At 42.6% G+C, this 14987-nt stretch overlaps 1 protein-coding gene across 1 annotated transcript in view; it reads right to left on the bottom strand.

Annotated features, from left to right (window-relative positions):
• Positions 1-2674: 2674 nt before the first annotated feature.
• The window catches only part of LOC122532652 (alkaline phosphatase, tissue-nonspecific isozyme-like), a 76607-nt gene continuing 64294 nt past the window's right edge, over positions 2675-14987 (bottom strand). Inside the window, exons 7-8 of the mRNA XM_043661631.1 lie at positions 14307-14428; positions 2675-6071 (exon numbers count right to left, since the gene is read on the bottom strand). Coding sequence (XP_043517566.1) covers positions 5670-6071; positions 14307-14428 — 524 coding nt within the window. The 3' untranslated portion in view covers positions 2675-5669. The remainder of the gene's footprint in view (positions 6072-14306; positions 14429-14987) is intronic.

Here is a 14987-nt window from a genome sequence, read left to right as displayed (position 1 = left end):
ATCAGTCGGCCGATCTACACCGAGGCGCACAAGCACAGAGAATATTACTTTCTACCTTTGTATCTTTCAGCTTACGTACGCATTATGCTCTCGTATAATATTCCCTTTAAAAACGGCGGAAATGTAAGCCGGTATGGAATTATTAAACCATAGCTCATAGACTTGAAGCTTCTGTAACGTACTAGAGTTGAATTCGATAAAAGTACGGAATGCCGATGAAAATTTAAGGCGATACGATATCCATTTGCAATGGAAAGAAAGAGAGAAAAAGTATGACGTATTAAAAGTAAACAGTGTTACAACTGTAAAAGCTGTAAACAGAAAATAGTGAGAAAGAGAAAAAGAAAAAAAAGTCACAACGTCATCGGCAGACGTGTACGTTTTTTTACGTGCTTCAAGCTTGTACACACCTGCCGATCGTAAAATCGAAATATACCGACAGAGATATCACGGATTAACTCGGACGCTTCGACGGCTGCTACGGTGTTTATTCTAAACGCAGAAACACGGGAACAACGATTTTTAAGGGAACGTCGAGGAAAGCCAGCGAAACACGGAGGAGTTTACCCCTCTCCCTCTTGAAAGTTCAGTTCAGCAGGCTGAAACGGTCGTTTTTCAAACTTTGCAGTTAATGCTCGACGAATCTCCTTTTTTTTTTTCTTCTTCTTCCCTACTCCTATCCGCCGAAGCTTGAAGCTTCGTTGTTAACTTCGTGAAATCTTACTGAGAAGTTCGCGCGCCAAGTTTGTTTTGTCCTGAATGCCTGTCTATTGTTTCATCATTGTCCACTGGCGCGGCTGTGCATAAACCTTGGCGTTTGACGTTTGCATAGAATCTGCCGTACTTCTTCCAGCGGATTTAACTACGTTTCGCGATAACGACTTTGCGGGAACAACGGGCAAAATCGGCGTTTAAAGACTCTCACGAAGTACGAAAATTTCGTTGCGTCGCCCTTCGCGACAACAGCCAACGCGAACGTTTCCCTCGAATTTGCAACAGTCTTCAAACTCGCGACGATGATAATAATTTTCAATTAAACTGATTGGACATCGATAATAATAATGAACAGTAACGAGTAGTCTGCTACGATAATTTATTTGCGACAGTAATTTACCTCGTCAGGTTACCAGATGTCTCTGTATTCGCGAACATTCCGCAAGAAACGTTCGCGCGTTGTGTTTTTACCGCAATTGCCGGTGTTACTAATCGAAAATTGATTAGTTTCGTCAGCGATTCTTACTCGTTGTACTTGCGCCGTGTACGCGTGCAAAAACGATCGTGCAATCTCGATTTAACCGATGGCTTACGTTGACAAGGCGAATGAATACAAGTAGAACTGGCCCGAGTCGTGTCAGCCATCCAGGCTTTCTTGCGCAATTAATTTCCTGTAACGCGTTTCCATTTGCAAGTTGAGACGATCTGCACGCAATTTTTTTCTATTATTCGTCGTTGGTTCTGAAAAATGAAAATAAGAAAATTTAATCGCTTTCATTTTGTTTTTTAAAGTTCAAGTACAGAGAATGAAAACGAAAGACTGATAATTAACAAACGTTCCTTGCCGGCGAGTTTTGACTGTCTTTAGCAGCCAAAGAGCACGATGTACTTTTATACGTTTACATACTCATTTCTCATTTGTTCTACAATTTTTCTTCTGAAACCTCCTTCCACAATTACTTTCACACTCATGGAATGAGACTGTTTCGTTTGCAGTACCAACGTTGGTCCCAGTCAACTGGGATATCGGCTAATATTGTAGCGATCTTTTGCAATACACGCAAAATATGTGTCATTGTCAAGAAATATGTTGGTGAAATTTTTCTGAACACAATCGAAGAAACAGAGTCTCCTTTCCGTTGTTAAACTCTGTAAAAATTATTTCACTTTCGATATTTTGCGTATCCTTAAGTTCAATCTATCCATAAATTAGCACAGATCAGCGTAGAAATTGCATTTTTAAACGTAACGAAAAATTTATTCTGACAATTACCGCTCTAAAAAATTGATCCAACTTACGCTGTTAAGAGAACTCGCACGAAACAACGACAGTTACAGGTTTTATCGCGTCGGTACTCGCATCTTTTACGACGAATCAAACGAAACGAGCCTCGCCCCTGCGAAATGTCTTACCCTCTCGTATGATATCCGGAGAACGAATTTCGTTTGCTCCCTTTCGCAGCGAAAACAATTTATTATTAGATAAAGCTCTGTTTCTGCCTGTCGGCGATAACGATTTTGATACCGATTCTAATGGAGGCGTGGCAAAACGGTCGGATATATCCAAAATCGAAACGAAGTTGCCGAAACGAGTACGTGTTACCGAGGAATTCGTAGCTGAGCCGTCGAAAATAGAACGTCTCGATGAGCACGTGCGACGACGATATCAACTTCCGGCTTCGCTTTTATACGTTTTGATATTTTCGACGATTCACAACCGGCGAAATACGATGATCGTGGCAGTGGAAAATCTACGATTCAGCCTGCGTGCAATCTCGATGATGGCGTTGTTACGATACAGGTAAACGCAGAAACACGTTGTGTATCTCCAGTTGAGAGTTACGAATCGAACGTGAATGCGATAGGCTCGGTTGGAATTTAAAGTTGCAACAGAGCCTCGATACTCCCAACGACTGTACTATCTAAAAAATATTCTCTGTTACTATTTTTAATTCGTCGTTAGAACGACGAAGAAAATATCGGAGGAATTAAATTTTTAAATACCAATGAATCGATAGTCCAGTATAATGAATTCACATTATGCGTTTAGAAATATCCTAGACAGGAGGGACTGATTTATGAAAAAAAAAATTTGTAATTTTATAATCTCAGAAAAATCGAAAGGATAGATTATAGGGCCAGACAATCCAAGTTTTATTATAATGCAGACAATCGACATAAATTTCATAAATACGTATTTAAACGAGACACGTGTTTGAAATTTGCATTGAGAAATTGAAACGCGAGATTATCTGGTACATTTCAAATTTATCCGAACTAGTCTCCCTTTCCTCGTTTAAATTATTACAACTCATCCCGTGTGTTCGAATTTAATTTTACAGCTGGTGATAATGACACGTTATTCGTCGTACCAGAATCCGGACTACGTGTTAAAAACCTTCATTTCGATGGCTCAGTGCCCGAGGAATCTCCTTTTCAACGCGAATGGTAATCCAGGATTAAAGCGAATCTGATTTCGCGGAAGGTCGTTTGTGTCAGAACTGATCGATCGTGAATCTTTCGCCCTTAATCTTTCTGGTTCTCTGCATTTTTATCGCGAACACGACCGATCTAATCGCCGCTTTGATCGAACGTTCGATCCAAAAATAGAAAAAGGAAGGAAAGAAAAAGGAAAAGAGAAGAAAGAAAAAAAAAGGAAAATAGCAGAGAGAGAAAGAGGTCTCCGAATGTTTCCTTGAAACTCCATGCCAGACCAGAGATCGCTATTAAACTCGATATCACAGAGCGAATTATCATAAATTTGAATTAAACGCGGTTTTCTTGAGTGTCTCGGTCGTCGCTCATTTTCGAATCTCGAAATTTCCATTCGAATGCTAATGAAAGGGGGCCTGTTATAACTGCTCCGATATTATTTGCATTTCATTCGTTTGCGCGGCGAACTTGACCGTTCAAATATATATATATATACATACACACACGCACTCTGGCCGATTTATTTTCGAAGCTAAAACCCGTTTGAAAGTCGAAGGATAATTGAAACGGATCCTTCGACTTTCTACGCTTGGCGTGTGCTGGTGTAGAACAAATTCCGACAAATTCGAGCTAACGAACAGGGGAAACGAAACGTTTCGAAAAAATGATAGCGACGAAGTCGTCGATGAAACGGCTACTATTTTATCATACAAATTCACAGTCCACTCGCTCTCGTGCAAATTGCCCGCGCAATTGGATACGTTCAAGTACCGATAAAATAGAAACAACATTGAACGAAAGGGAAAAATAGAAACAGGGAGAATTCATTTCCCTGTCGAAATATTCTTCTCTTTGAATCTCTCTCTCTCTCTCTCTCTCTCTCTCGCTCTCTCTCTCATTCTTTTCATCTCCGTCGTTGCGGAATCAAAATCGAAGGAATAACATTTCCCTGAAACGGAGAATAACCGAATGAAACAACCGGTACGATCAGTTCCAATCGATCGATGTATTTCTTACATTTAAATAATTTGTTCAACGTCGAATGCGCTATCGAGCGGGATGTTCTAGCGCAACACGCGACTTGGAAAAGCACTCTGGGAACCAAGCACGATATAACGTAACGTGTGACAACAGCCTCGCATAACAATCACTTTCACAAATTTCCAGCAACTTCCCCAACACTTTGATTCGACGCGATCGGCGTCGGAATCGACGCGCTCGACGTCCCTTTAATCGAGCCGGGAGCCGAGTCTATCGGTTCTAGGGAACTCCTCGCGGATCTCGGATGAAGTATCCTCGTCACGTAGCACTTGTAAACCCCATTTAGATTCCGTGAAAGCTTTGAAAGTCGGCAAAGTTCACCGAGCTGCCGTGGGATAGTCATTATCGTCGCAAATTGTCCCTTGAACTGCTTTGGATCTCCTCGCCCTCGCGCGCTCGGGTGGCACTAAATTCTTTGCGAAATTAGGCAAGAACGGTCATTAACTGTTCGTTGAAGTGAGCGCAACCGCGAAAGAGAGAGAAAGAGAAAGAGAGAAAGAGAGAGAGAGAGAGAGAGAGACAGAGGGAAGGAGACTCTCTCGTACGTCTCTTCTACAAACGTCTCGAAACACATATTTTCGAACACACCTCCGTTTCACGACAAATTACCACTTCACGTTCTATCGTGTGTCCCCGTTTGCAAAACGCCCTATGCTTGACACGCCCGTAGTTTCGCTCTATAATTTTCCAGTCGATTGTTCGAGCGTTTCGGAGAGAGAGAGCGTCTCCGGGATCGCGTAGCATGCAAGATTATCTATTGACTCTTGACGCTGATTAACCGAGGCTGCTTGGATCCACGTGGATACACGTTTCTCGCGACGCTGTGCCTAAGGAAGTAGCAGGCTCCGGGGTTAATCTCGTTCACGAGGGCGCAACACCCAGATAAGAGACAGCCTCTCTCGCCGTACGTTAACCGTCCGTTTAATCTATATCCTGGATTTTCTGAACAGCTTCCATCGGAGAATAGGCGCGTTACACATCTCTCGATCGAGAGCTCGAGCTGATAAATTATTCACCCGTGTCCCCGTGCACGGAAATTCGAATATATGAGCCACACGGTGTCTGGCTCTCGTGCTCCCCCATTATTTCCCTCTCTGTCTCTTTCTCTCCTCGAAAGTCGCTCATCCTGCTGTTTAATACACAACGAGGTTCCCGCGGATCACTTCCATCGAGGGAGAGACTTGACAGACCTTTCGAACTTACCCCTCGTCCGGCTGATTCGATCGAGTTACCCGATTCGAAACCTGAACCAAAATTCTTTCTCAATGTGTCTCTTCGTCGTCTTCGTTCTCCGCTTTCTTCCGCTCCTCGAGTTAGTCTAGGAGTAAGAGAAAACGAGACTGAGAGATCATCGTTGCGTCACCTGTTGTCTCCTCCGTTCTGACGGATTAGCCGGAAGCTTAGCTCTCGGTGGGACAGGTCGAATGGTTTCAGGTCGGACGTAACTGAGAACCATTTACCAGAAGAGGCTCTAACGGGCATTAACTCGTTCCCTGGAGCGGCGGGCATGGTAGAACGGCAAGGAGAAGGGGCAGCAGAATACAGCAGGTCGGCAGCGAACGGAAGCCGACGGGTTCGAGAGACGCGGCGGATTTCGTGGGTGGATTTCTGGCCTGGTCATTCATCACGTCGCTGGATATCGCGGCGCTGTTCGGCTCCGCCGAGGGGCAGCTTATCGGGGCGCTCATTGTGTCGTTGCTGGACGAGGAATCTCGGGAGCAACGGCTCGCGTAGTGACCCAGACAGGAGGCGTATGAAATCGCATGAGGTATATAGCTCTGGTCGACGCTGCCGGAGAACAAGACACTGGCCAGAGGTCCGATGGCGAACACTGGCACGTCCTCGCCGCCGTGTGTCGCCCAGGCACGAGGCACCCCCGCCGTCTGCAATTCGAAATCAACGTTTCAACGCTCAGTCGAATCGATCAACGTCCACATTCACGCGTTAACTACCATTCAGGATACATTCAGATATTTGAGAATGCAGACACGTCAATTGAGAATGCGCAGATAAAATGTTTCAATCGAAATTTGAGAAGATTTGAAATGAAGTGTAATAAGTACATCGATCAGAGATGTACATACGTGTCTTTGGTATTAGGCGTGTTTTCTTTTTTTTTTTTTTTTTTTTCAGTATCTACAAATTGTTTGGTAGAATTACAATTCTACTTCGTTAATCTATTTCCATCGCGATTTTCATGCGTATTATAATTTATCAAATTTCGATTTAAATATTTACTACTATCTGTTAATAATGACTATGGAATATTAATAATGAAATGGTGAAATATTAGAATATTAAAATACGAGACAGACTGCTTATATTATATAGAGAATATATTATATATATTACATATATATTATATTATGTGGGATATTAATATTATATATATTATATTATATGGGAATATTACATGGAGAACTCGCAATCTGTGTTATTTTTGATTAAGAGCAATTTGTCTTCTTTCTTTTTTTTCTTTCTTTTCTTTTTGACGAAACCTTCAGTCAACAAAATAGTTTAATCATTATCATGTAGTCACTAATTATTTAACTTATAATAATCAAAATTATTAAAAATATTCAAATAACATTATCATTTAAATTATTAGTAACTAAACTGTTCCATCGGTTGACAGTTTTAACAACAGAAAGGTATTCACACTTCAATAAAAAGTTAACAAGCTTAATAAAAACTACGCTAATTGACTTCTATTGACGTCTTGCATATCAATAAATGTAAGGTATTTAATCGCTGCTCGCGAATTATTTCACGTTTTATAACTATCCCGCGAAATATTTCGCTTCGTGATGCAAATAGGTTAAGCAGGAATAGGAATGAGCAGAAAGAAATGTTTTTTTCCATTTAAATCTTCGCTTTTTGAGAAAATCGACTTCAAAAATTTATTAAATAAAAGTTATTCTATCTGCGAAAATATATCAAAAGTGTAGAACACAATTTGTTTTTCTCTCAATTTCTGAAAATTTAATTTTCAGCAGGTACATACCTGTCAAGCTAATTTTTAATTAATTTTCAGTTAACGTTCAATGTCTATTTCCTTCAAAACGAGGTTTGAAACGAAAAAAACTTTACTCCACACTTTTCGACTTATTTTTTCATCGAATCGCTCGCCCACGGCGGTTACACCACCGGACCGGAAACACTCGAAAACTGTATTTTGGTTTAGGAAATATCCCCGAATGTTACATTGATGCACGATTTTTATTTGTTGGCCTAACAACGCGCGTTCCCGCCATGCGTTCTCTACACGGAAAAAGAATTTTCAAACGAAATTTCCAGCTTGAAAATCGCGTATAGAGAAACGTATCGGCACGTTTAAACTTCTATGGGATATTCCGCTTTAAAGGTCGACGTTCCGTTGTGTTTCATCTTCACTTTTTTCATCGCGGTTGGAAAAATTTCACATTCAGTTGGGAACGAACAACGTTGCGCGCAACATTCGCGGCCTGTTCCTTACTGTTCACCCACAGTGAACCCCGTTTCGTAATCCGCGTCGAAAGGATAATCGTGGAATACAGCGGTGATAAATCAAGCCATAAATTTCCAGCCGGCACCAGCGATTTACCGGCGTTAACGAAATTCCAGCTGGCGGCCTCGTTACCGAGACCAAGGGACGCCGAGCCTGCAATTTCGACCTTGTATGTAATTATGATGCACGAGCAACTGATATCCGCCTCCTCTTTCACCGTCGTCGATGGAGAATGGCGGCGTGCATTGCGACGCTCGAGGCAATGCTTCTTTGAGAAACAAAGAAACAAAAAAAGAAGAAAAAAGAAAAAAGAAGAAGAAAGAAAGAAAGAAAGAGAAGAGAGGAAGAAAGGACGAAAGTGGTTGAAAGGGGAGAGAAAGTAAAAAATATGCCTCGCGCGAGGGCACTCTCGGTTGAAGCGGTCGACGAACCCCTTTGGCACGACTCAACCCCCGCGATTGGATGAAAGGGTGAGCATCCTGGAGAGCGCGGCGGCGCACGAGATCCGCTTGGAAATCTTCGCCTCTGCAGGAAACGGACCAAGTATGCCGCTCGACGAAACTTCCATCGTGTTGGAAAGGCCCGGCAGCGTTACGCTCCTCCGTAAGAAGGAGAATTGAAATCGACACAACGCGCCACTTCTCGCGGCCGAGCGGGAAGATGCACCGACACACGGCGCCCGCTCGATCGGCCATCGAGAGAGGGATCCGCGGGCGATCACGGAACGCTACTTACTTCGCCTTTTACCGAGTTGGAACTTTGCTCTCGAGTAGAGATATACAGAGTGAGTGGGCGTAAGAGTGGGCGATTTGGCCGTGGGGGTAACGCACAGGTCGGGATTAATGGTCCGTGTTCTTCCCCGTGTAAGCCGCGAGAGAATCGCCCGGCAAAGATGGATCGTATAAAGGCTGGTCTTGTCCGCTCGTAAAGATCGCACGATGATCGGCTTTTTCTTGGAAAATGGTCGCAAGCGGTTACCACGGTGTTTTTCAGAGAATTTCACGGCTCGTTTTCTATCGCTTACTTTCGTCGGCAACCGTGCAGCCGCGGAATGATTCCCTTCTATTCTCACGTGCAAACTTTTCGCGTTTGTTCCGGGTAATGTTTCGAGTCGTTCGTAAAGAATATATAGCGAAGTGCACAACTGTTGTCAATGACAGTGAAATGATCATGAAATGAATCACATTCACTTGATTTTTCGTTATTTTAAAGCGTCTCTACTTTGACATTCGTGAGTTTGTTTCTTTCGAAGACGATTTTTACATCGCGCAACGGATGGACGCATTTTCCTCGAAAATTGTAAAAGTTCCAGCGCGTGTGAGAATGTTCATTCTCTCACAAACGTGTGGGAGAATTTTTTTTTAATGAATAAATTGACCATGGTCTTGGAGATTGAAATCCTTTTTTTCTACAACGACCTCTTAAAACTCGCCGTATGATTTGCTTTCTTCGCCGCTTTATTGACCTTCGAACATTAGGTGACAAAATGTTACGATTTCTCGTTTTCAATATTCAATGAAAGAGTAAAGAAAAAATTGTACCACAAGTTTCAGGAAGTCACCGTGAAGAGAAAACTTTAATCTTCAAAATGATGGATTGAATTTTTTACAATTTTCGAGAAAAACGTGCCCCCACTTTGTAAAGCCAGCTTCAAAAAGAAACTAACTCACGACTATCAAAGCAGAAGCTTCGCTCTTTAAAATGAGACTTTAAAGTGAATCTTCTTTTACAAAGCTGTAGCAGTTTAAATTATCCACAATTTTCCACTGTCATTGGTACAGTCGTTGTCATGATGATCGGCTTTATCTTGCAAACTGTGCAACGATGTTTTTACATGCCACTTAGAAGTTGACGTTTCTCTGTCATTTACTTTTATTGGAAACTAATCAGAAAATAACAGAGCAATTATTCTCTTTTACGCTCAGGTCGAAACTTTTTCATTCGTTCCAATAATATCTCGTATTCTACAGAGTTGTTCAAGAGTGTTCGAACGTACTCGGAGTACGGAGTCATTCCACGTCCGCTTCTTTCTGCAGTTTTTTCGCTGTACTCGCGTAATTTATGATAGGTGACCGGTATGGATGACGTTACCCTCATTCAGTGTTCTCGTCTGAGAAGTTCGTAAGATTATTCCGAGGTTACCGCCCTGTCTGGCGACTCCAGGTACGATCGAACCGAAGGCAACTCGAATCCCTCGCCCTATTTCACTCCCGAGCGCTGCTGCTCACGAAATTTCTCGTGCAACAGCTTTGCTTTATTACCCGTGTCATTGGCTCCTGCTAGTCGCCTCGGCGCGATCAGCCAAGAATTACAAAACAGAACCGTGAAATGCGTTATCATCGAATGACGACACACTACGATCGAACAGACCGTCCCAAAAATCGCGACGATTATTTAAATGCATAAATGCCTCTTACACGGAAAGAAAGTAGAAAGTAAAAATCGACGAAAGAGTAATGTGCGTTAATGAGGTGAAAAAGTAAGGACAAGATTAAAGTACAGAAAGATAACGTGTAGTGTAGATGAGTGAGACGAATACAGACGAGTATAAATAGGTCAGACGGATTAATATAGATTAATACAAATTGTGGAAATGGATGTAGAAAGAGATTCAAGGTGAAGGAAAAAAGGACTGATTAAAAAAAAAAAACAGATACGATGCATAAGTGCGGCGCGTTGATAGTTTAATTAAATTAAATTATTTATTTTCTTCCTATTGTTTTTAAGTGGGACACTGTGAAAGGTACACATTTAAAAAACGAGCAATAAAGACTTGAGAATACGAAACAATGAATATAAACGAGGTCTAAAGTATAAATCAATACTTGTGCTTTGCAATGTTATTGGATTTTAATCAACTGAATTATTCTATTGAAATCGAAATTCATTGTACGATAAATTTAATTGTAAAAGGAAATGAAAAAGATCAATGTACGGAACAGTGAGGAAAATACTACAATACCGCGTTAAGAAACCAAATGTCGTATTCATGCACAACATTTTTTAAGAGACAAATTGAGACGGAGAAAGAGTTGACTTTATTCTGCAATCTGTTGCTCAGGTTATACATAAGCCGACGACTGTATTGGTATAGTCAAATTTGAAGGTGTATGACATGAGATAAAAGAAAAAAAAAAAAAAAAGAAAGACACCAAAAGAAGTAGGACTGGAAGTTAATTAAATTGAAAATGGGCTGAGAATTGTCGATAAATTCCGTTTATGATTTTGAATAGAAAGCTAGCTACGGTGATTTCTCGCCCATCTGTGAAACGCATGGAAATTATACGTGACGGCACGACGGCAATATAGCCTGGAATTATAGAATTAATTAAAATTAAAGTTACTTAATTGGTCTGATTATTTATTCAGAATCGATCATTTATAATGAACAGACGTGCAAACAAATAAATTCGACGTTGTTTAACGTTACGCGAGCTTGTTTCCCCGCTAAATCCTCGCGCCGGTCAAACACAACATTTAATTAAAAGTACGCCGCCGCCGTTGCCTGCGTACAGTATCCGGCAAAAATGCGACAGGTGCGTGTTATTCAAAGATTAACATCGCCGATATATTTTCCTGCCAGTGTGACAAACGTCGTATCTGTCGATATCGTTGCAACAACACGGAACACCAGTCGCTGATTGCCAAAGCGTTAAATCGACTGCAAGGGGATTGGAAAATCAAAACTTTCTAAATCTAAGCTCCGGTACGTTCGAGCGACATAGATAAACGCGTCGCGCCCCGATCCACGGGCAAAGTCGTCGCTGAATTATCACGTGAGCTGTGGGACAGGTGGAGAAGGTCGAAAAGACGTTGTAAGACCAAAAAACCGAAGTGAAGGGGCGGAGAGACGGTTCTCTCACCGATGGTGATCAAAATCCGCGCGACATCTCGTGGAATTACCGCCCGACCGGGACGAAGCGAGCTTAAACGACGCCGCAGCTGTGCAGTTGTCATCCATCGAACAACCGATCCCTCGATCATCGCCGATGAACGGAAATGATATTCCATCCGCGAGGTAAACAGAGCTATCACGGCGTGCAACAGCCGCTCGACCGAGTTAGCAAACCGGTTATCCGATCGGTTAAACGAGGTATTATCTGGCGGAGACGAGCGAAAGGTAAGTGCCAGCTACTCTGGATGGACGAATCGAGGTTGGAAGATCGTCACCGGGATCACCACCCCCTTCCCTCATCTGCATTATTTTACTTGAACGAAGGTGAAGGAACGCGAGCGGAGGACTGGAGCAAAATCGGCGATCTTATTTCAGTTGAGAAAGACGTAAAGGAAATGATCGAGTGATTGGATCTTAACCAGCAATTTCGTTCGCCGATCTCTGCGGTGACACACAAGTTCCGCGACGACTATCACCGTTATCTGTATGCAAGTAGGAATCGGGGCATAAGTGGAGACGCTGGGTCGTGGATTTTTCGCGTGGATGGTGAATGCGAATGGGAAGGAGATTCGAAGGAGAGGAGATAGCAAAATTCCCGCGAATATTTCATAACCCTCGGGACTTTTCGAGTCAAACGACCAACGAAATACGTGTAATTTTCCTGTAACTTTGCGTGTTTCCCCGTATATGTGTATTTGTGTGCGTACATATTTGGGCGAAGTGTGTAATCTTTGATGTTAAAATGTTGACATTTGAAACAATCGCGCGAAACGCTGATGAAATTCATCGTTGCGGAAGGCACATTTCGATTTAGCGATTCAGTGAAATAACAGTTAAATATCCGCGTAGAAGCGTGAAACAACACAGGGCAATATAACGCGATGTTTTTGAATAATTCGAAATAATTGGAGGGGATGTCTGACGGAATACCACGATGCTTTTATCGCATTGGATATTCATCCAGCGTAACGGCCCCGTTCTAAACCCGTCGTTGGCCAAAGCCAAGTTGGCCAAAGTTATTTGGCGAAACAATTTCCCAATCATTTTGCACAACGTGCATGCACGTCATAGATGCCTGAGGAACGAGTCTCGTAAAAATCGATTTCCCATCGGTGGCGCGAGGCCGCCGGAAGGAGGTTCGCGGTACGTGTTACAAATTCCGATACACGGTGGCTACGATTATTGCCTATCGCGTTCATGATCACTCGCACGCGAGAAAACGATATCGTCCCTTGCGACGTAACAATAAAGGCCGCTATACGTTAACAAAAAAAAAAAAAAAAAATCGCTCTCGCAATTAATTAAATATCTCCCGAGTAACGTCGGCGAGAAGCTTTGAGAAGAGATTGCATCGCAAAGGAGCAAGAACCGTAAAGAAAAGAGCAAGATCACGTAAAACTTTTTAACAATATATATATATGTTCAAAGCGGTCCTAAAGAGAAAGGAAAAAAAAAAACAAATACATTAAGAAACGAACGGTCACTACAACAAACGCGAAACTTCTATTGTTCTATTTATCTTCGCTCTGCTTCTCTCTGCCACGTACCCGCCACACTCGTTTCCCTCCATTTCTCTTCCTCCTCTTTTGCATAAGTCTTATGAAAACGCGCTTTATTTTCGCGAAACTGGGTTACCATTTATTTTATCAGAACTGTATCGCGTTTCTCTCTTTCTTGCGCAGCGGAGAAAGCAGAAAGCAACGCGGAAACCACGGCAATTTTTTCGTTTGGGGGAGCGGCACGTTTCCATACTAATTAACGCATAACCGCGCTCGCGACTCGGCGAGAAATTTTCTTTCCCCCGCGTTTGATCATCGATTCGACGCGTTCGAGGAGAGGCAGCCACTGTGGCAATACCGAGCGAGAAAAATATTTCAGCTGGCCGAGTGTGCAGAATGTTAACGAACGCTCCGAGATCGATCTCGTTCGCGCGATTTTCATATTTCCTCTCCTTTGTGCCGATCATTTCACCGCGACTGGCCGCGCGACGAAGAATCGATCGAACAATTTCGATCTACCTCGTAAACGTTCGACGTCGCGAAACGAAGGAAACTGGAAATCACTTTCGAAAATAGAATTGCTTCTTTGAATAAGACTTACTTGCGGTATGTCACAATCTTCACATTCTAACCGAATGTATTTTTTACGAATATCGCTCTACGACCGATAAAGGAAAAAACTTTCTTCTCGCGGCTGTCTCCAACTTGAAAGCCCTTTTTCCCTATCTTTAATTAAGATCTTCGACAAAAGTAAATCCTCTTTAGACGGCGAAAAGTTTCTCGGTTTGAATCGTTCTTCGACAACAGAAAACGCGAATGACACGTACCGACCGTATTTCAAGCATGTTTAAACAAAGAAGAGAGAGAAAGAGAGAAAGAAGGAAGCGACTCGCGGTTAGATGAAAAGTTATCAGGTCGGAAGACGTAGCGATCATCGGCGAGCGATTGAATCTCGAAAACGGAAATGTGAATGAGAATGACCGAGGTGGGAATGTGGTAGGGAACGAGGCCGGGGATATATATGAAGTTCGAAAGAGTTCCATCGAATATTTCGCGAATGAACCCCTCGACAAAAGCGTGATGGATTTTTAAACGTGCCCCCGATATTTCAGCTCGACCATTTTCCGATCCAATAAACACCGAGGCGATATCTTTGCTACGCTACTGCAATATGATCCGGCCGTTTTTTTCTTCTCTCTTCTTTCTTTTCCTTCTTTTTTTCTTTGTTTTCTTTTACCTGAATGGAATCCTTGCCAGCCTCTCGCAAAATATTCCTCGGGTGCGTGTATCCCGGTCCGTTGCTGTACAACAACGTTGTATACGGTTGTCCATCAAGATCCGACACCTTGCTGTCAGAACCTGAAGCAAAAAAGGGCACGCGAGCGGCTCATCAATCAGGAATAGGTGTATTAAAACTGGCGAGCGTCGTGCGAGCATCGAGCACCGGCCGATCAAAACGATTATTAAGTCGTTATTCCGCGGTCGAGCCAATGTTCGGTAGCAAAAAGCTAGCCGAGAACAAACAGATACCACGGATTTATATATATACACACACGCGGGAGAGAGTTCGATCATTTTTAATGGCGTTGTTTGCCCGATTTGATGGATAGGTGCAATTTAGTTTGGCGAGTGATGAATGCTGAAGGCGAAACTCGCAGCTCATCGACCATACGATGGGAAACGCGAGACCACTCGGACCAGGTAAACGAGCATCGACTTTGATAACTCTCCTCTCAGTTAGATCATGGAACACCGTTTCGTTTATACTCGTTATACTTCGATTGTCAGTGATTTTGATCAATATCACGAATAAACGCGCCGGTTTATTCGAAATCGACAACAATCTCGCAATCGGTTCGACACTCGCTAAAGTATATCAAACATTCGAAACGAAACATTTTCGGTCGTGATTTGACAA

Source organism: Frieseomelitta varia, unplaced genomic scaffold (assembly GCF_011392965.1).
Source record: "Frieseomelitta varia isolate USP_RPSP 00005682 unplaced genomic scaffold, Fvar_1.2 scaffold_462, whole genome shotgun sequence".
NCBI lineage: Eukaryota > Metazoa > Arthropoda > Insecta > Hymenoptera > Apidae > Frieseomelitta > Frieseomelitta varia.
Note: the sequence above shows the minus strand (reverse complement) of the source record. Positions and strands in the feature narration are given on the sequence as shown.